The sequence below is a fragment of the Platalea leucorodia genome (genome assembly GCF_965183815.1).
Source record: "Platalea leucorodia genome assembly, chromosome: 19".
In the NCBI taxonomy this organism is placed as follows: Eukaryota; Metazoa; Chordata; class Aves; order Pelecaniformes; family Threskiornithidae; genus Platalea; species Platalea leucorodia.
Window position 1 is genome coordinate 317987 of NC_138841.1, and position 22061 is coordinate 340047.

At 55.0% G+C, this 22061-nt stretch overlaps 1 protein-coding gene across 5 annotated transcripts in view; it reads right to left on the reverse strand.

The window, feature by feature from the left end:
• ANKS1A (ankyrin repeat and sterile alpha motif domain containing 1A) overlaps positions 1-22061 on the reverse strand; it is a 167238-nt gene that overhangs the window by 18672 nt on the left and 126505 nt on the right. For 2 of the 5 annotated variants that reach the window (XM_082330161.1, XM_082330158.1), the window contains one exon: positions 7870-7963. In XM_082330161.1, coding sequence (XP_082186287.1) covers positions 7936-7963 — 28 coding nt within the window. In that variant the 3' untranslated portion in view covers positions 7870-7935. Of the gene's footprint in view, positions 1-95; positions 222-3450; positions 3586-6623; positions 6750-7840; positions 7964-22061 lie in introns of those variants that run through there. The other 3 variants (XM_082330162.1, XM_082330164.1, XM_082330163.1) reach the window with 2 other exon arrangements.

Genomic DNA, 22061 nt, shown 5'->3' on the forward strand with positions numbered 1-22061 from the left:
AGAGCTTTGCAGCAGGGTCAGGAGGGGTCTGTACCACTGGGACAAGGTTAGGGGTCCCCAGGAGGTCACAGCCCCATCTCTGGAGTGCTCCTTACGTTTGCAGTCACGCTGGTTCTTGGTGAGCTCGAAGCCGGGGCGGCACTCGCAGGCGATGCCCCCCTTGGGGGTCTCCCGGCAGATGTGGGCGCAGCCGTGGTTCTTGTTCATGCAGTTCATTCCTTCTAAAAGAGAGAAGGAAACAAAGAAAAGCTCCAAAAGCTCGCCGTCACTGAAGGATGTCTGGGGTGCGATGGGGATGGGGAGATGGGGGCAGCGAGGGGAAAACCTTGCAAGCAAGAACCTTAGAGTGGACAGGATAACCCCGGGAAATGCCTCAAAGGGCAGCACCTCCTGGCACAGAGCTGCTTGGGAAGGTGGACAAAGCCACCCTGGAGCCTTGAACCTTTGATTCCCTCCCACTGCTTTGGGTGACACCCCGCTCCCACGCCTCAGGGCAAGCAGCAGGAGCAGAAGCTGCCACTGCCTGCCAGCCCCTCCTGGCACTGATGGGATGGAACGATGCAGCTTCTTTCTGGAGGATGAGGAGGACAGGATGAGCATGGTTGTGATTACAGATCCCGGGGAGGCAGTCGTGGCATTGTTCAGCAGAGCAAGGAAGGGTTTTGGAGGGGCAGAGACGGCTGCAGGGGGGACAGCCCTGGAGCTGCTCCGTGGGGATGGGCCCTGGGGTGGTGCACATAAGCTATAGGATGCATTGACAGCTCGGGGAGGGGGATGCACATGCTGGCAGCCCCTGGGGAATGAGAGTTTGGGGAGCTGTTGGTTGCCGTTATCAGAACTGCCGTTTTGCCCTCGCTGACCTGTCCACAGCCTCCTCCCACCCCAGCCTCTCCTGGGACACGGGGACATGCAGCTGCACAAAGATGGGTTCAGTGGATGCTGAATGGGGCATTGATGGGCATTTATGAGACATTTAACAAAACCCACAGCAAGCTGGAGATGGCCCTCTGGGAGATGCAACTGCCCGCTCAGGGCCTTCTTCTGGCAGAGGGAAGGTGTCAGCTCCTTTCCAGACACCTGGTGCTGAGCCCACCGTGGGGTGAGCGATGCCAGCCTCAGGATGAGGGACTGAGCAGAGCTGCAAGTCCATGGGCTGCCAAAAGCCTGGGGTAGGAGGGTGAGGGAAGATCCTTATGGGGTCAGGGCACCTCGAAGGAGGATGCTGAGATGCACCAAGCATGCGTGGGAAGGGTTAAAAACCACAGGCTGGTGCCTGTGGGTGTCCCAGGCTGCTCCCCATCACCTGCCCTGCAGATCCCGCCTGGCTCAGCTCCAGGACAGGGTGATCATCTGTAATTGCAGTGGCAGGCGAGCCCTCTGTAATTAGAACCTCCTGCCTCCAAGCACACCAGCCCTCCCTTTCCTGGCCTCTGCGCTGGGGCTGGGAACCCCTAACCTGAGGGGAGCCCAGCTCCATCCCACTCCAGCACCGTCCAGCCTGCCCCAGAGCCGGGATGCTGCTGCAAGCCCCCACGCTCCACCCAGCCCTGCCCTGGGACCCCCTGGGGCACGGGATGCCCCAGGGATGCCAGGGACAGCCAAGCACTTTTAGCCTCTCCTCCAAACAGTGGCTTTTCTCTCCCCCTCTTTTTTATTGCTGCTCTTTACTATTTGGCAGCATCTCCGCTGCGTCCTGGGTACCACGGCAGACACAGAGACCTCCAGGGCTGACCCTGCCCTCCCACACCGCTGCTGCCCCAGAGATGCCACCTTCCAGAGAAGCCAGATCCCGACAGCCGGCAGTCTGCAGAGATCCCCTGGCACGTCCCAGCAGAGATGCAAGCTCTAGCGTCCGTGTCTCCTGGCTCCCTTCCAGGCCAGGACAGCTGCACACTGTTTTCCTAAGAGTCCCCTGGCAATTCCACCCAGGCACAGCATCCTCCTCTGCTGCACGATGCTGGGACACAGCAATCCCTTGGTGCCCACAGCCACCGCCTGGGAAAGGAGCCCTTGAGCTTTGCACCCCCTTTAATCCTTCCTCTCCCTATAACATCATCATCTGCTCTTGCACTGGTACGGTGTGAGGACCCTACTCGCCCCTTTTGCTTTTGGTGGCTCCGTCGTCATCGTTGGGCTGCGTGTGACGGGGTTTAAAGGCACCAGTACCCCAGTGAGCCCCAACCCTTGGCCTCTCCTCACTGGAAGGGACTGGCCAGTGCAAGGGAGAGGGTTGCAGTGCTGCCGGAGGAGTGTCCTGGGATCCATCCCCCGGCTCTCCTGACCCAGCAGCATTTCATCCCCTCTGCATCAGGAGGGAGAGAGGAAAGCAAGAAGGAGACCGAGAAACAGAGAAAGAGCAGAGGGAAAGGAGAAAGCCTCCTGCCAGGGTAAGAGAAGAGAGACGAGCTGGCAAGGACCCCAGAAGGAAGGAAGCAGCCATAACATTGAGGTTTAGCTCTCTAATACTGAATGCTTCTGCATTGGCAGTGCCCAAGAAGCCAGGAGTAAAGTCAGAACAGGCTTTAACATCGGACTTCCAATTGCCCTCTGCTCTCCACTTTTTCCAGGCTCACAGCCCAGGGACCAGCTGCAACCCTTCCACCCCTTGTCCTCAGCAGCCGCTCCTGAGCCCAAGCTCAGGGACCACATAGCAGCTAGAAAATCGATCTCAGGGTACAGAAGCAACACAGGCATCCCCAGGCCGACGACGCTCTGCAGCCGTTCAGCTCAGAAACCAGTTCAAAACCCAGCACCTGCATCCCTGTCCCCAGCGGGGGCCACCCACCAGTGTCACTGGGGGGGGACAGAGCAGCCAGCTCATTTCTCCTGGGCACACAGGGGATGCAGGAGATGCCACTGAGGCTGCTGAGCCATCTTGGGCTGGGCAAGATTTCCCAGGGAGCTGGAGAGACCAACGCAGCTGGGAAGCGGGAAGGAGGAAAGCAAAAACACTGAGCTGGCTTTGCCAAGCAGGGGAGATAAAAATCAGCAGAGACGCAAAAATCTCTCATTTCCTCCTATTTTGGCTAAGAGATTGCTCCAGACGGCAGCAATTTAGAGCTGATATCGAGAGGAAGGGTTTGGTGCTCTGCAAGACCTGGCAGGAGAAGATGAGTCTTGCAGAGTGGTGTGAAGCTCTCTGGGTACCTTTTGTTTAATAAAATGCTCTGGCTACAGGATTAAAATCCTCCGTTCGGCATTATTGTGCTTGATTAAGGGGCCTGCGAGGGTTTTGTTACAGAGATGTTTATTAGCCCCACAGCATCCCCTCCTAACGTGCTCAGAATAAATCCGCTTTTAAATTTGCAACACCGAGAAGGGTCACGAACCAGCAACAGCACCCAAAGCCATGCACCATGCAGGGGTGGCCAGAAGTGATGGGGGACAGACTTGCCTGATAAATGCAGGGGATGGAGGGCATCCCGGGGCAGGGAGACGCCACGCACTAACCTTCGGGGCGCTGGATGCAGGTGTGCTGGTTGTCACTGAGGAAGAAGCCCTCCCGGCAGAAGCACTCGTAGCTGCCCATCATGTTGACACAGGTCTGCTGGCAGCCACCGTTGCCCTCTGAGCACTCATCCAGGTCTGCAAAGGGAAGGTGGCAAGGGGGTAAGCATGGCTCCGTAGCACACTGAGGGGATGGGGAACTGGGTATGACAAATTTGCTAGGTAGCAAATTATTTCTGCTTTACATCCGTGATCCCCCAGCTAGAAGAAAGGGGCTGCAGGGGATGAAGTCAAGCACATCAAGGGGTGGGTCACAGAGGCCATACAGCTTCCCTGGCTGATAAGCAAAAAAGGTCTGGCCTTGTTTTACAGGAGGGAACACCAAACCACAGAGAAAGGGATTTTCCTTGTCCCAGGACCCCCAAAGCACCCAGAATGCTTGGCCGGGATGCCAGCTGCAGCCGCCCCCCACTCCCAGTCCCTTCGAGCCTGTTGCCGGCTCGGGATGCCTGCACTTCATTAGGGGGAGCTGGGAAACCTTAGCCTGGAGCGGGGATAATTACTTGTAAGGAGTCTCAAATCCCCAGCAGCTCTGCTGCCCTTGTGCCTGTTTTGGTTTAACAAACCAAGGCTGGAAGGGGCTTGAAGTGCACACCCCTGGCAGCGGCGATGCCCTCACCCTGGGCTGCTCCTGCTCTATCCCTGCAAATCCCTCATTTAATGAAGAGCAACAGCCCATTGCTCTCTCCTGAGAGTTTTTGGGGACAGTGGTCCAAGCTGAACCTGCCGGTGCCCCGAGAGCAACCGGAATGCCGAGCTCGGGCAGAATGGCAAACCTCTGCTGCAGTCGCCCCTGCCCCCTCCGCCCAGGCAACAGCATCAGGCCGGGGAGCGAGGGGCCCTGTGCCAAAGAAAACCTCCCGTGAACTCGAGCGTTGCAGAGCCAGCGGCCGAGGGGAAAGCTGAGCCCCGCCAGCATCGGCTGCTGGAAACGCTGGAATAGCGGCTCGGTGACGGCACGCGCCGGGGGGGCACCCCCAGCACCACGGCACGCACTGAAACCCCTTGCTTTTGGGCAAGGAGATGGATGGACGGATGGATGCCCAAGCAGCATGGGTGCCTTGCACTGTGCCCCAGCTCCAGGCAAGCCCCAGGGGATGCTGCAGCCCCGGGGGATGCTCAGAAATCAAAGCAGGGCTGCAGCTCCAGCTGGAAACTGCCACAGGAGCAGAGCCCAGGAGCACCCCACACACCGGCTACCTTGGAAAGGAGGTGTTGAAAACATCATCTCACACCCGGGTGCCTGTGGGGCAGGCTAGGGCTGACAGCTGGGCTGCAGCCAGACACAAAAGGGACATCCTCTGTGATGGCAGGAGGCTTGAGGCTTCCTCCAAGGTTCATCCCAGCCAAGCTATGTCCTGCAGATGCCAATAACACTCCTGAAATCCCCCTGCTTATAACAAGGGCTTAACATCTTGCGACTTCTCCTTCAAGCTCCGCACAAAAATGAGGAGGCAGCCGTTCAAACCCGATGGCTGAAACGAGACTCCGCCGCTCTAATACCTGTTTTATTAAATACAATGGAGATGGGTAGAAGCCAGCAGGGCCTGTGTCAGGATGGGGGCTTGAATTCCTGTCCTGGTTCAAAAGGTTGCCTGGGGTGGGCGATGGGGGGGTTGGCGGGCTCCGGCAGGCATGCACGCCAACCCATCTCTGGCTCGGCCACTGCCCATGGTGCCAGCAAAGCCCAGGCACGACCCTCTGCTTTGCTTTGCCTCTGGATTTCTTCTGGCTAAGAGGGGATGCTTGCAGGCTGGGTAAAGCACGGTCAGGATGCGGGGGGGAAGGAGGAAAAACCCGCTGGGGTTCATCTCTGCTGCCCCCCGAGAGCAGCCGCTGAGCAAACCCAGCCAGAGTGCAGAGGGTCTTGACATCTTTGTCTGTAAAATGGGCTCCAGGGAATAAACCTGCACCATCCCTGTGGCAAAGCAACACAGCCGAGATGCTGGGATGAGCCGAGGAAGGCTCAAGGGGAGAGCTGGGGCTGCCCCCCAGGTCCCCCCTTGCCTGGCTGCTCCCCAGCCACCTCCATCCCTTCCCACTCAACTCTGTAAACACATGACGTCTGTGGCTCGCCGAGCCCAGCTTTCCTTTCTTCTCCTCGGGTTCATCCTCCCCCCGGAGAGGAAGGCAGAGTCGTCCGCCCGCGCCTCCTCCCAGCTGTGTAAATCTCCCCCCTCCCCGAGGAGGCTGCAAAGATGCCGGTGATGGTGGTTAATGCAAAGCGTATGTGTCCATAATCCCTTCCCGCTCCTCCTCCTCCCAGTGATGAGCTCACTAATGACCCCTCTGCAGACGCTAATTAGAAAATAGCATGAGCTCCAGGCGGAGGGAAGGCGGGCGGCCCCGTGCCCCAGCGATCCCACCTGCGGGTGTTGCGGGAGGAAGCGGGTGCCGGGGCATGGGCAGCCCGGCCGGCCCCAGGGCTCTGCCGGGAGCTTTGGCTTCGCCGCGGCCGGATGGAGTTTGGGGCGGTGGGAAGTGGCAGGGAGGATGCACGGCTGCTCTGTAGGCAGATGCTGGGTTTGTCTTGGCCCAGGGATTATTTACCCAATCCCTTCGCTGGTTCCCATCCCCACTGTATTTGCTATTAACTCATCTATTTTGGCAGGTGCAGGGCTGACCTCAAGCACGAGCGGAGTGAGCGGCAGGGCCTGGGTGAGCCCTGCCAGCTGGTCCTGCCTTCGGCAGCAAGGCAGAGCTGCTGGCCCGGCCGCTTGCGGCAGCAGGATGCGGCCGCAAGGGTGCTGCGACTTGCACCCAGCATCCCCAAACCCAACCCTCCCAGTCTTGCCTTACCCCAGCCTCCCCCAGTCCACGGATGGACCCATGGAGCAAGTTTTTCTCCCAGCACGGAGCATCATCCCTCAGCATCACCCCTGTGCAATGGGGAGCAATCCCGTGCCTGGCTAGCCATTGCAGCACAGGACATGCCTGCAGTCGGCTTGCTGCCGTGGGAGTGCCACCACGGTCCCCCAGCTCTGTTTGGGGGGGTCAGAGCTCAGGATGGGCCCGGCAAAGAAAGCCAGCAGGCTGGTCCCAAGGTGCTAGAGCTGCCGAGCAGCTGTGACACGCCAGCAACCCACCCCTGCGTGTGCTGGGGACCTGTCCCTCACCTAAGCAGTTGTGGCCATCGTGCGCCAGTCGGAAGCCATCATAGCAGGTACAGCGGTAATTGCCAGGGATGTTGACGCACTCGTGGACGCAGCCTGCATTGTCTTCCCGCTCGCACTCGTCAACGTCTGCGGAGAGAGGAGGGCAGGAGAACTGCGGGGCTGCCCTGGCTGAGGATGGTCAACTCACGGCACGGGTGCTGCTCCCCATCTGCAGCATGTTTGCAACCTGGCTGATATTGTGCCCTGAGATCTCTGCTGTCTCTGCTTACCCCAGCAGGTCCCCACCTCCGTTATCACCTACAGCATCCCTCACACCCTGCAAAAACATCCCCTGTCCTCCCCAGTCTAGACCCTGGACTTCCAGCTAACCCACCGCCTTAAAGCCTTGGCACAGCGCAGCAATGTGCTGAGTGCTCTGGGAATCTCATGGGATTTCCCGATGGCGGAGGGCAGAGCAGCCTGTCTCCATAGCGAAGCCTTGCTGTGCCTGGAGCGTGCTTTAATCCCTCTGCTATTTGTACTCAGCCCATACCAACCCTAGACCTGCTCTGAGCAGAGCCGCAATTTTTTTCCCTGCCCCGCTCCTGCTTTCATGGTGTTGCTACTCCAAGGAAACCATTTTCATTCCATGCCCCACTCAGCTGCATGTATCTATATCTGTATCTATATCATCTATATCTATATCTATGTCTACATCTGTATCTATATCATCTATATCTATATCTATGTCTACATCTGTATCTACATCTATATCTACATCTACATATCTATATCACCTATATCTATATCTGTATGTCTTATTTTTAAGCTTCTCATGTTTTATCTGCTAACGCAGTTTTGCAGCCTTTGGGTTGGAAATCCTGCACTTAAAGAAAGCCCAGCTTTGTTTAAAACAAGCCCCAGGTGACCTCCTGGGCCTGGGCAGCCCCAGCCTTGCAAACGCACCTCTTTGCAGAGCAGGGGAGGGAGCACGACAGCTGCCACCGCCGCTGGCAGTTACAGTCACACTCCTCTCTATCCCCATGCATCGCAGTGTCAACAGGCCAGGAGTTTGGGGCAGAAAAGGGGAATAAAAAGTTTGCAGTGGCCTGGGGTAAACAAGAAGCCTTTTTGCAAGGGCAGGGGACATTGCTGACGAGCCACTGCCTGCCTCTGACCTGTCTGGGCTGTCACTCGTCAGAGGGGCTCCGGCTCTGGTGGCAGTGGTGTTCACCTACCTTTGCAGTGCTTCCCATCGCCGGTGTAGCCGGACTTGCAGATGCACTTGTAGGACTTGGGGGTGTTCTGGCAGATGGCGTCGATGTGGCAGTTGTCAGTGCCCTCCACGCACTCGTCGACATCTGCATGGGGAGAGGCAGGGGGAGCGATGGGGAGAACCAGAGGAGCTCTCCACGTCTCCCCATGGGAGCCATCACCCGAGGCAATGAAACCAAGCAGCCCTCCAAATTTTCAACCCGCACATGAGCCAGGAAGGCTCAAGGAAGCAATGCTGCTGCTTTGCTCCTTAGCAGCTTCACCGTACCCAGCCCTGACGCAACGGGTAATGGGCTCAGGATGGAGTGCTGGAGCAGCAGGCACTCCCAAACAGCACTGCTTGTGCCCCCGCTCTCGTACAAGCCATCCTGAGACTCCTCGACCCTTTTGCATGTCTGATGGTAGGAAACACCACTCAGGCGCCCATAGTCCAGGCTGGAGCCAGCCCAGGCAGAGGTGAAAGCCTCTGTCTCCAATTAGCCATTTCCTGAGCCGACCAGTCACCCAAATAATCGTCATCGCTTTCTATTCTTAGATGCAGAGGAATGTGCACGAATTAGCAGGGACCGCATTAAATAAACCTGGGAGCCGGGAGCGGGAAGCAGGAGGGAGAACTGGGAAAAACATCAAGGCTTCCTCAGAGGCACAGCCAAAATCCACGTCCCCCTCACCCCCACTTTGCCCCTCAACCCACTTATCCAGGATGCAGCGCTGTGGTACCCAGGACATCACATCCAGAGCATCACGTGCCGGTGATGGCCTCAAGAAGCGATGCCCAAGGGTTTGCCATGGCAGGAGGCCACGGCAGCGGAGGTTTTAATATTTGGGAAACAGAGAAGCCTCGAGCGCATGGGGCGGAGGTTTATGACCAAGGGGCTGCTCACCTGGCTGCTCTCTGCCTTCCCTGCGCAAGCAGTAAGGGAGACATGTTGCCTTGGAGTGGGCACATCCCCCTCTCTGGCTGTGAATGCCTGGCAAGCAGCTGGGTGCCCCTGGGGGCTGAGCATCACCCGTGGCCCCACAGGTATGGGCAGGGCTCCCAGAGCACCCCGGGCTCCCCGCTCCAACTCCACAGGCACGCAGGGAGTGTCAGTGCTGCTCCCGGGGGGTGTTTGCCTCCACCGCCTCCCACAGGGATGGCGAGAGTCCTGCCAGGGAAGGGGGATCTGAAGGTCCCTTCAGCTTCCCTGTACCCCATAAAGAAGAGCCTGAGGCTGTGAAGCTCTAAGCTGCCTTTAAAAAGCTGCTTTTCAGCAACCCCAAGAACAGAAGTGCTCCGGGACGTCCCCAAAGACATGAAACATCCCTGCAAGCCGCAGGCAGGCAGGCAGCCCCACCAGCCCCACTGGGATGGGGGCCACAGCCGCGGGAGCGCTGGCCCAAGCCCTCTCCCGGCCACCCCGGTGGTTTTTTGCCGGGAGATGTGAGTCACCCGGCCGGGGGGAGGAGAGCTTTGCCTTTGCACCAGGGAGGCGGCACGTGCCTGCGCATTGTATAAATATTTACAGCCCGCATTCATATTTGTTATTTGACATTAGCCATGGCCCGCGGCCACCATGGCCTCCCTTGGGCCATTAATCACTGGCTGGAGGCTGATCCACCACGGTGGGGACAACGGAGGGATTGCACGGGGGACCGGCACCCCGCTCCCGGCCGGCACCTTTGCCTCCAGCACCCATCGCACTGGCCACAGTGCCGCCGCACTGCGACCACCCCAGCACCTGACGGCATCCCCAGGGAGAGGCTCGCAGCCTACCCTGCGGCAGGGGTCCTGCAGGGGATCGGGGGGGCTTTTGTCCCTTTGGGAAGTTGAGCGTGGCTCAGGTTCAGTCCCTCCCCAGCCAAACTTCACATTTGGCTGCAAACCCCATCCCTGCCCTGGGGCACGGCCACCCCACCGCATCCCTGACCCACCTGCAAAGGCCCCATCCTACAAACCAAAAAGCGTGTGCAAATAATCACTGGCAGAAAATAACCTGCAAAAGCCACAGGAGTGCAGAGCTCACTCCTTCCCTACCACGTTTTCAGGCTTAAAGAGCCTTTCGGAACAGGAGGAAGTGCCTCCAACGCCAGCGAGTGCTGTTCAGCATCACAGCGACTTCACCTCTGGCTCCAGCATCCCTCGCTGGGGCTCTTGGGCGGGTGGTGGGAGGGATGCAGAACTAGAACAGGGGGACGTGTGGGGGACATTCAGTCGATGGTCCCAAGGCAAGAGGTGCCGGGTCCCAGCACCCTGACCACCTACCCTGACGTACAGGTGGGAACCAGCACCCAAACAGTACAGACCATCCATCAACCCCCATCTCCTTCCCCTAAAAACACCCAAAACATAAAGCATCCATCGGACATCACATCATTGACATTTTCCCAGCCTTTTGCGAGAAATCTCTCTTGGGGGGGGGGGGAATTTTCTATTTCTTTTTCCTCCTGCACCCTAAAACTCAAGACAATGAACAATGTCTGCATGGTGCTGCACACAATGCCATGCCTTTCCTACTCACACATGCATGTTATTTTTTTTCCTATCTTTTTTTTTCCATTCTGTAACTTCAAAACTTCTCTAACTTTGGAAAGATTACACAGCAGCAAAAGTACAAAAGAAAACATTATAAATTTGCCACTCTGTAATTTTTCCAAAGCTGGAGACATTCTGAAAGGTTACAGGATGATAAAAAAAGGAAAAAAAAAGGGGAAAAAAAGTGCGTATGTGTGGGAAGAGTGAATAAATACCCTCCTTGGCACCCCAGGAGCCATCCCGAGATTAGCAAAGATCCTAATTTCAGAATGCTGAAATTTTGGCTCCTAAGAAGTATCATTCAGAAATGATGTAGTGAATTAAAAAAAAAGCCCTCTGAAAAACTAAATTTTTGCACTTTTGTCAATGCAAGCAGCATTTTCCCATGAAAAGGAAGGTTTTCCATTGGGACAGCCCACTTTTCCCACAGGAGAATTTTCACCATCCAAAAGAATGCCTGCAGCCGTGCTGCAGGTGCTTCCAGCCGCCGCCAAGGCACAAGGGATTTCATTTGCAAGCCAAGCGAAGAGAAGATTTAAAAAAAAAAATCCTTATTGATGTTCCCGTCCCTATTTGCTCTTGCAAAATCCTTGCTGGGATGCGCCCTGCTTGTCCCCTTGCTCAAGGGGACCTTTTGAAGTCCAAGTCCCAAATCCATGTGGGGTTTTTTTGGGGGTTTGCCAGCCAGGACCCCCTGCAGACCTGCATGAATAATCAAAGCTGCCCTTTTTCACCCAAAGTTGCCTGAAACGGGCCCAAACCAGGCAGTGCAGATGGGCGCACTGTACCCCCAGTCCCCAGAACCAAGAGATTTTGCACCAGGCGGAGAATTTAATTTTGATGAAGATGCCGAGTGCTGTCAGGGACCCAAGGTCTCGCCCACATCCAGTGGCCCCCGCTCCCTGCCCAGCCCCACCTCCCCATCCCACCACACTTTGGGGCTAATTAGGGCTCATCAGAGGACAAGAGCATCCTCAGCATCGCCTCCATGCAGTGCCGGGGGGTTTGCGGCGAAGGGCAGGAGGCTGCGGTGCTCGCCCCGCGCCTCGGGCGATGTTTTTTATTCCGTTGTGGGTGGGATTTTCCAGTGCTGACTGTTGGGCCCCGTTCCGCTCCAGCTGCAGCTTTATTCTCCATTTCAAAGGCAGTGGAGGCAGACGGTTTCAACGCCACTGCCATTTCAAGTGTGCCAAAAGTGGGGGGACCGCCAACCCCCCGGGACAAGCACGCACCCACCAGGGAGGCGAAGGGCTTTGACCGAGGCCAGTGGGGAAGGCGGTGGCGGAGCCCACGGGCACCTGGGTCCCACGCTTGTGCCTCGCCCTGCGGCATCATGCCACCCGCAATACGTGACGGCGAGGGGGGATAAAGCAATAGCTCTTATATTTTTTAGAGCCTGGATTGAGGCTCTTTCCTCACTTCCTTATTTTGTTTTTTAAAAAAATAATAAATAATAAAAGATGGTTTTATCCATAAGCTGAAAGTCCCAATAAATTTGAGGATGGGGCTGAGATAGGACAGCAAAAACCCAGCAGAAAACCCCTAAACAAACAAAACCACCAAACAAAACCACCATCCTTTTTCTCTCTTCTGCAAGCGCTTCAGCTTTTTCTTTCAAATTAATTTTATTCTCTATTTTTATATAGGCATATATATTAACAGCCTGTCTGTATAGGGATGTGTGTGTAGCTGTTGGCAGACATGCGGAGTTTCCACTCTGCCTTAATGCCAAATTAAAGCTTTATAACTTCAGTAGCTCTTTTTACCAGGGTATTAATAACCACCTCAGACACTGTGGTGCAGTTTATTAATCATTTGTTCGCCTGGGGAGCTCGCAAGGGTGACTCGTGCTGTGCTGCAGCAGGACGGGCGCAGGGCACAGCTGCGGGCAGCTCTGGTGCAGCCGATGACATCCCACTGGGAGGGGATGGGGGCCGGGGGCTGGCGAGAGGGGAGGAAGGTGCTTTGCAGGGCGGCTTTTTGCAAATTGGCCAAAGATGTGTCATCTGAACTCAAGATCCTAACTCAGGTGCTCGGCAATGGCTTGTTGCCGGGATGGGGGTGCCATGCCAGGGATGCTGTACCGGAGATGCCGTGCCAGCGGTCCCTGAGCGGGTACCTGTGCTCGGGTCAGGTCAGAGGGGATGTCTGCATCTCACTGCGCGATGAAGACCCCTGCACCAGCCCCACTGCAGGAGCCCGATGCCCCACACATCCACCCAGCTCTCCTGAAAGCAGGTGGGACCTGGTAGATGCAGCCACAGTGCTTGGCCCTGTGTAATGACAGAGCATGCATGAAGGACGAGGATCCACAAGTCGCAGCGAGGACCTGGGGGAGTTCCCAGCCTGGTGAACCCATCACCCCATGCACAGGCCCCGCTCTGCACCCCTCGCCCCGGGTTTTGCTTCCCCAAAGCTGGCAGTGCCCCAAAAGGGGCTTTTTTCCCCACCATCGACACTTCCTGCTCCTACACGGGCAGATCCGTGTTGAGCTCCACATCCCCCGCACCAGCTCAGGTCATCCTGATGGATCCTAGATCCACCACCAGATCCAGCATCCCCTGGGTTGGAAACACTCCCTTCAGCCCCATCCCACCTCCTTGTGCCAACCCCGGTCACTTAGGCTCAATTCAGCCACAATTTCTCCAAGGAGGGTTTGATGCTCCACGCCAACAGCATGTTCATCTCCCTGGGTAACTGTCATTGCTGTTGTTCTTCCTTTGGCTTATCAGGCTGACCAAGCCTTGCCTTAAAAAAATTTGTTTGTTTGTTTGTTTTTGGCTTCAGGAGCAACAATCGCAAGATCTCCAGCTGGGAAGACTGCCTCACCGAAACGCGGCCGGCCAGGCTTCCTGCAGCACCATGAGACAGAGCAAACTTTATTTGCCATCTCAGGCTTCTCCTAAAGCCTCTCAGGGGACTTATAATTTTGAAAGTGAAGGTTAAGGTTATTCATGCATATTTTTTTCCTAAATGGATTACTCCAGTGCGACCGTCTGCAAAGGAAAAATCTATATAAAAATAAAAGAAGAAAAAAAAAAGTCCTGAGCAGTTTGGACACAGCAATACATCTCCGCACTGGAAGACTCGAGGTGTCTGAATATTTATACTCCTGTTGGCAGTTACAAAAAAACTCTTCTTCCCTCCTTCCTAGCCCCCCCTCCCCTTTTTAATCTCGGTACAGGCATGTTAGACGCTCTCAGTCAAAGATCTCCTTTGAACTGCTGTATGTTGAAATGTTTACAGTTTTACATTTCATATTTCAGAGGGGTGGAGGGGACAGGCACAACAGTCGCACACTGTGAATGCATGAGAGGGAGGAAAGCGGAGGCCAAGGGGGAGGAGGTTCGGTGGAGATGGGAGGGGAATCAAACAGCATCTCCACACTGCAGTTGGAAAATTTTAGACTTCTAAAAAAAAATATAAAAAATAAAAAAATAACCCCTGGTGGCATAGGCTCTGCAGGTGCATCCCCACTGAATCCAGCCCCTCGCATGGGATGGTGGCTCCAGCCCTGGGCGGCTGTGCAGCACCAGCCAAAAGAGCTGGTTTTACCCAAGGGTGAACACTGAGCTGGGCTGGGGCCATGATCCCACTCAGGACCCCGTGCTGGGTGGGTGGCTGGGGCTGCGGGAGTGCCAGGGGCTGCAAGATGGGGCGCTGGGGTCCCCCAGGGAGATGCTGCATCTCCCTCCCAGCCCTGTTCCCCCGGCACCATCTGCAGGGACGTGCAATTTGGTTGCAGGAGAAGGTGGCGAATCTCGTGACATGTCTCCAGTTATGGAGGTGATGCCAGAGGAGCACGGCAAGGCCGGATCCAGGCTCTGCCTGGTACAAGAGGAGGGTGCAAATCTGCCAGCCCTTGGGCTCCATCCTCCCCAGGGCACAGGGAGGGACCAATGCCGGCAGACAATGGGCAAGGGCACTGCTCCACTGCGAGCGGGAGCTCAAGGACAGGCTCTTCTGCCTGGCAGGCTGTGAGACGGACTGACAGATGATGGGATGGGACTGGGAGTGGCATTACCTGTCCAAAAAACAGGGGAGCTGTGGGTATGGCAGCAGCTTGGGGCCATTTGGGCAGCTTGGCATGGGGACCACAGGGATACTTCATCCCAGCTGAGTGTGTGTTGGGAGCCTCCCCAGCGTTATTTGGATTTATATTGTCAGTTCTCCTCTTGAAAGCTTTCCTAGCCCTAAACTGACCCAATAAACCCTGCAGACAGCCAGGTCCTCTGGCAGACACCCTCCAGGCCTGGTGGATGGCTCTGCTAAATCCTTCCTTCCCTACAGACTAAACTTTCCGGGGTAATTCAAAGAGAGAAATGAGCCAGCAAGCCCTACCCACAGTGTGATGTTATCACAGCCAAACAAGCCCATCTGACAGGAGAGGAGCCGTCTTCCACCTGTGACAGTCACCTGGCAAGGGTGGCTGTCCCCCGAAAGGGCAAAGGCTTCGGTGAGGGCAGAGGGGTGATGTGTGCCCCATCCTTCGGGCATCACCCTGCAGATGCAGGGGGGATGCCCGATGCTTTTCAGAAATATCCTATTAAAACATGACCCAGGAGCACAGGGTGGCTTTGAAGAGCTCAACAATGCTTGTGCATGCAGAAAAACAGGCGATAGTGGGTTCCTAGGAAAAGCACAGTTTTCATCTGCTACCAGTAATGCCGGGTCCGCGAGTTCAGCCTCATCAAAAAAGGACCGGGTCCACCCCTGCCCAGAGCCCTCGCTTCCCTCAGCATCCCCACGGGCACCAACCTTCACCTCTCTGCATCCACCTCCCCCTCACCACCCTGTGGGACCCTCTGGGCAGCGGCTTTGGGGATTGACTCTCCATCCCAAACTCCTCCTGGCTGCACAGCGGCCGGACCCCCCGGGTCTGCTTGGTGCCTTCACCAGGGGCCGGGAGGAGCCAGCACCGTCCCGGGCATACGGCGGGCGATTCACCCCGGCACAGGATTGAGCTCACCTCTCTCCACCCCCACTCCACCCCTCTCCTTCCCCGAAGGGATCTGTCAAGTCTCTGCATGATGGAATTTTACTTTGCTATTTTAATGCAATTCTGGCTGAGGCTTAAATGGAACTGGAAACCAAAAGGCCTTAATAAATAAATATTATGATAAGAAATGAAAGCAATGCATACACTCAAGATAATTTGAGGGGGGATAAAAACCTAGGCATTCCTTTCTAAGCCTAAATCATAAAGCTTTACGTGAAGCTGGACGCCTGCTTACCAAACCTTTGCCCTGGAAAATCTCCCCCGTGCTTGCCCAGACTGCCCTCCCAAAAAGTTGCCTATTGTTTTAAAAACACTTTAAGCTAGATAAGACAATAGCCTTGAAATTCCTTCTAACTTTGTCGGTGACAGGGCTCAGGCGACCATGCGCAGGGCTGAAATACGCCTGTTACTAATGCCCAGAAGAGATCTTTAATTATATCCTGCACTTCGTATTTCATTCACACTCTATTTAATCTCGCTGTACGTATAAACTTGCAGCTACTACAATAGCAAGAGCCAAAGCTGGTTTTGATAAATCTTACGTACTGGTAAATGCTATGGAAAAAAAAAAGAAAAACCAACAGATTGTACAGATAGTGGTGAATTAAGGAGAAAAAATACCTTCGAGACAGCCAACGGGATCACGCACATAGGGCTGTGTGTGTTTGTGTGTGTGCACGCACTCCTGCGCGTGTGGATAGAGAAAAATCTGAACTAAATATAGAGGTGCTATAGAAAACCTAAGGTATAGATAGAGCATACATAAAGCTACATGTGTACATTTGTGAAGGAGAAACTCTGGCTCAGTACAGGAGTGGTGAAACAGAAAAGCCTGAAGTTGATAACGATGGGACATACCTCTCTTTTCTAGAGATAGGGAAAGAGCTCCTATATTTTTCAGGCTTTGCTGTGTTCAGCTACCCAAAGTTTTCTGCAGCCCACACCCCTATAGCACAACATTTGAGATTCAACCCACACCTATGTAAAACACACAAATGCAGATGCAACCTCCCAGCATTACAGATACCAGCTCCGCCGTCCCTTCCCTCCAACCCAGCCCGAAACAAGCCCTCCTCGCCTGCACTGCCGTGGGTGTTATCCTCATCTCACAGACACTGAAACCCAAAAACCAGAAAAGCCCCGCTAGACCCCTCCAAACATCAACATTATCCCTGTGATGGGTGCAGACTTGTTTGCCCACCCTAATTTTCTGCCTCTGCACCCCTTGCCTTGAGATAAAGAGTCCGAACAAAAAAAAAAAGTATAAGAAATGCAACTCATTAGAGTTTACAAAAAACCAACCCCAATCAAAGGCAGCAGGCAAGAATATCTGCAAGCAACATTTAAAATCCCCTCCACTATTTGTTGTGATTGCTGCTAATTTCTCCAGCCTGCACATAAAATCCCAGATCTAAAGAGGAGGTCTGGCTGCCTAACACACACATCAAACAGCAAACCTTCAAGCTGGGAAGATTTTCTCTTACCTTGACTGGCTTTATTTGCCAGCGTGTTTCCAGAGTGGAGGAGAAAGAAAAGGATGGAAAATCCAGCAATCTGCAAAGCTCCCATTGCAATCCCAGTCTGCATGGAGGAGTGGGGGCAAGACGGGGGGATTTCTAGTGCTTTAGAGGAAACAAGAGGCTGAGCATGCGAAGGGAAATCAAGAGGAGGAAGGGGCTCTCTTCTTGCCGTGTGTGAGACAGAGGGAGGGAAGGGAACTGAACTGATGGAAAAAGCTGCTCTGGGTTCAGTTTGGGGCTCTTGGTGTTGCTAAAGAGGAGAGAGTGAGGTAAGGAGACCCAGGGCAGTTGGAGGAAAGTGGACTCTATCGCCCTCTCTCTGGCGGCTGCTCTGATCCCTTCTCCTTCTCCTTTTTTTTTTTTTCCTTAAATAATCCCAGCCAATTCCAGTTTTGCAAGAGAGCAGCAGCAGCAGCAGGAGCAGCAGCGCTGGAGGGGGGAAGCAGGCGCCTTGCCCTGGTGCTGGGGACCTGAGAAAGGGGAGTGGAAAGGAGAGCCCCATCCAAGCAACGCCCTTTTTCTCCCAGCCTTTCTTTCTTTCTATTTGGCTTTGGTTACTCTTTCCCGGCTCCCCCCCTCGCACCCCCAAGGCTGGGCTTTGCCTGCAGGAATTTACAGTCTGCGCTGGAGGAGAAGGGCCAGTAGCCATGGAGACTGCTTCCCTGGGAGCAGGGAGGTCAGGCGGAGACCATGGGCGATCAATGCATCAATGCAAAGCCCCCCGCAACTCCCAGACCCACCCCGCACCTCGCAGCCCTTCGGCCAGCCCAGGGCTTGGGGTGGTGGCAAGCGGGGGGGGCAGGGGGAGGCGTATGGCATGGGAAAAGGCAATAGGTGGAAAAGGGGAAGGAAAAAAAAAATATATATATATAAGGAAAAAAAAAAAAAAAGAGTTTGCAGATGGCACAACCTGGCTGGGCTTGCTGGCTGCGGGAGCATCTTGGGGTGCTTGGCCGGTGGAAAGCAGGACTGGAGAGCAGGTCTGCTGTTTGCAAGGGAGAGGTGGGGAGGGGGGACTGGAAATAAGGGTGGAGGGGGGGAAGACAAAGACCTTTCTAAAATATTCAGGGTTTTTTTTGTTTGCTTGCAGGAGCCTCTCACAGCCTGGCCCCCTGCAGCAGGCATCCCAGGGGTGCAGGGGGACCCTCTGCCACACCCCGTGACCACCCCTGCACTGGGAGCTGCTGGCACCACCTCCCTTCTGGGGTGTTTCTGCTCCCTGAGTCAGGAGAGGCATTGCCAGCCAGGAAATTGCAGTGGGAGATAAGGCTGGGAGCCAGGAGCAGGAGGAAGGTGTGCAGTGATTCCACCTGTCCAAGAACGTGGGGGCCCAGGGCCCCAGTGGTCACCCTGCCCACAGGGTCCTCCTGGCCCACTGTGCTGCCCCTGCAGCCTCTCGTATCCCCTTTTGTCCTAATAACCCCTAAAGATATAATAAAGGGTGCTGGAGGTGATGGAGAACGTTCAGCTAAGCCAAGGCACCCACTGCCATCTCGCTGCAGAGAGGAGGGGAGGGACCGCAGCTGGACAGGAGGATGCTGAGGAGTCCCTTGGTGCTTTCCCTACAAAAACTCATAACCCTTGGGCTGCCTTAATGGGACAGGGACCTTCCCTGAGGGAGAAGGTTTGCAAGAGCAGGTCTGCTTTAGACAGGACAGATGCAGCACGGCCAGCCCAGGAGAGCAGCACGTGTGGAAACCAGGAGCTCATCCTCACGCCTGGTATTTCAAAAGGCAGAGGCCAAGGGCAAGGCTCTCCCTCCCAGCCCCACGGAGAAATCCTGCAGCTCTGCTTGCTGCCAGTGGGTCCACCACGCAAAGTGTCAGGGTCCTAAACCCATGCATGAACTGACCCTTCCAGGGGAGCAGGAGGCCAGCATCAGCTGAAGGACAGATGCACAGACATGCCCATTACACCCAACACAAATCTCCAGTGTTCAAATTCATGTTTGCATGGTGGCTGCAGGTGAACCTAGAGCCAGGGGAGTCTGCGTGACTCTCATCTGCTTGGGCTGGCAGCTAAGGGCAAGGCAGCTTCCAGCCCACCATAGCTAAAAGAGGTTTCTCAACAGGGACAACTGGCTCTGCCATAGCCCAGTGGGATAAGAAATCCAGCAGAAGAGCACTTGCACTGACATGACTAGCCTCAGGAACTCACAGCACATCTCACTATGCTATATTGAATCAAACCAGTAATGCAAAACAATCCCTGGCACAGCCAGGGTCCAGGGCAGCCTGAGAAGGGGCAAAGGTACTGAAATTATCATTAAAGCTGTAAAAGAATTTTATATATAAAAATATGACTGTAGAGGTGTCATCATTAGGATGTATCAGGAGAGGACCATGACCCACCAGTGGGAATGTGCTATCCTGCTCGGCACTACCGCTGGAGGAGGCTCCTGGCTATCCTGCCAGCCCCGGTCTGTTCCAGTAGCTCTTGGGGATGAAGGCTGCTCCTCCTCGTGTGCAGTGCTGAGTGGGTAGGGGCTCTGGTCCTTGCAGCCCATGTCCCAGCACAAGCAGAGAATGTCACTAGTGGGATGCCAGCACCCTCCCATGAGCATCAGCTCAGCAGCCATAGCATCACTTTTCTTTCCAGGCTGGGATTTGCCATGTAAACACAAGTCTCTCTTACGGCTGTCGTAAAAGCAGAGTCAAAATGGAAACTCTCTGCTCGCTTATGCTGGTGGATCCCTGTGCCTGGCTGCCACACCTCGGAGTGGGACACGCTCGCATCCCATCCCATGATCCTTTATCATCATAACCAGAGGAAAACTAAACAGTCCTTTTTTTTTTTTCCCCTCTAACCCATCTTCTAAATCTGGAGACCGATCTGAAGGCATGAGGGACAAAACCTTCAGCGATGTTGATTTATAACCGAGCTTCTAAATTACAGGTTTACGCATTAGTATAAACACCCATAAACCAGTCTTAAATACACAGTATCGTATGTAATCAAAATGCCAAAACACCGGGCAGCCACATGATGGCACGTGGGGACGAGCAAACTCCTTGCTCTCACCTGGACTGCCTCGTCAGGGATGGATCTCCAGCCAAGTCCTCCCAGTTAAACCAGTGTCTTGCACTGGGGGGTGGATCTCTCCTATGAAGGCAGGTCCTCGGCCGATGGCAGCATTGCTCATGCCACGGGGAGCGAGAGGGTCTGAGCCCCATGTCTCACTCCTCTAACAGGGTTGTAAAGCACCACAGCAAAGCAGCAGGGTTTGGGTGAGCTGCTGATGTTCAGAAGCTCCCTAAAATATATATATATAATCTTGCTTTCTTACAAAAGTATGCCTCCTGGTTGAGCAGAAGGGCCAATGGAGGTCCCAGGGCTGTGCGCGCTGCAGTGCCCCTCCAAGCACAGGGCTGTCCCCCTGCTCAGCACGCAGATGGGGAAAGTCAGGCAGATGGAGATTCCCAAGATCACACAGGGAGTCTGGAGAGAGGGCCATGAATCACACTTAAATGGCCTGCAAGACAGCCTGGCGCTTCGGCCCCGATGGCTCCTTACCAGCTCCTGCTGCCATGGCGCGGGGCTGGCACAGATCGGTCTCCGGGAGCCCTCTCCAGAGGGCTTCAAAGGCATCGGGACAACCCTGCCAGCCTGAGCCGTGGGTGCACACGTGTGGGTGTTTCAGGCAGGGAAGGAGGTGGCAGGACTCTCCTCCCCGCTGCCTCCACTCCCCGTTGTGCACTTCTGGGCAAAATCCATTTGCTTTGGCTTCACGTAGGGCCAGAAGATTTGGTCCATTGTGCTGCGGCGCTGAAGAGCCAGCAAGGAATTGTCGACCATGCTGAAATGGTTACATGGGGAATAATGAAAATTTACTGCACCCTGCTCCGGTCCCTAGCCAAGAAATAAAAGCAAAAGATCACAACAGGCATTTTTTTAATTTGAAGCAAAATTAAAAAAAGAGCGGATCCGCACTTAGAAAATAACAACCACATCCACAGATCAAAGCAGCTGCTCTCCTCTCATTCAGGGTTTTAAGAGGTTTCTGCAGCTACAGGGATGTTTACACAGGGAGAGAGATACATACATTGTGCTGTCTTGATGCTGCCTCTCCCCCCTTCATCTGGCAAAACATTCCCTGGGAGGCGATATGAGGTCATTCCTAGACCCTGCGTTGTTTTCCTCAAGCTGCAAGGCTTCGGGGCAAGAGGCAATTCATTTCCCATTAGCACACACACATTTGCACTTGGAACCCTCCCATGCACATTTTGCCGGGGGAGCTCGGGACGGATGGGGGACCAGCCCTCGCCAGCTTGTTATTGAGTTCCCGGAGGGACTTCCAGCAGCCGGGGCTGCCAGGAGGGTCAGCAGCTCCAGCAAAGTCACTGGAAAGGGACATGGAGCCAGGAGGCAGGCTGGCATCTTCTGCAGACCGTCCTTAATGTTTCTGTGGCTTCCACCACTTTTATTACGAGAGGGGCTGAACGGCTCTGGGGAGCACTAATGGGCTGTAAAAAGCTTTTTCCCCTCTGCCTCCTTGGCTGGAGACCAATTCAGAGCAGTGGTGAGCCCCGCTCCGGTGCTCACGCAGGGCCGGAGGTCACAGGAATGTGCCAGGGCAGACTCCCTTCCCCTCTCGGCATCAGCATGTTGGTCCATCTGCTCCACGGGCAGCACCCACTTTGGCAAAGCGGACAAATTCTGTCTTCTGAGCCACCCTGCACTATCTGTGCAAGTGAAAAAAACCTTTGAAACTAGATGTCCCCATCTCTAGCATGAATTTAATGCCATATGCTATGAATGAGCCACATCTTCAGCTCTGACCGTGCATATTTGCATGATGCTGGAGCCAAAAGGGGTTTCTGAAGCTGTGCAAGAAGCTGCTGCGAAATAACAGGCAGAAGCAAAACTCCCGTAAGGGACCTTAGGGATCACAGAACCAGCTATTGATCAGGCAGGGATACTGGAGGAAGAAGAGGCCACAATGCTGGGAATCAGGAGATTTCCCTTCCCCTCCAGTGCCTGAGGACCAAAGGCACAGCACTGCCAGTCCAGGGCAGGACCCAACCTCCTCGCTGCATCCAGAGGACCTGGCAGTTGGAGTGATTGATGCTGGTACCATATCCCGACGCTGCAAGCAGGAAGAAGCTGGCTCAAGAAAACAGCAGCCAAGACATTTCGATGCCCTAGCGAGG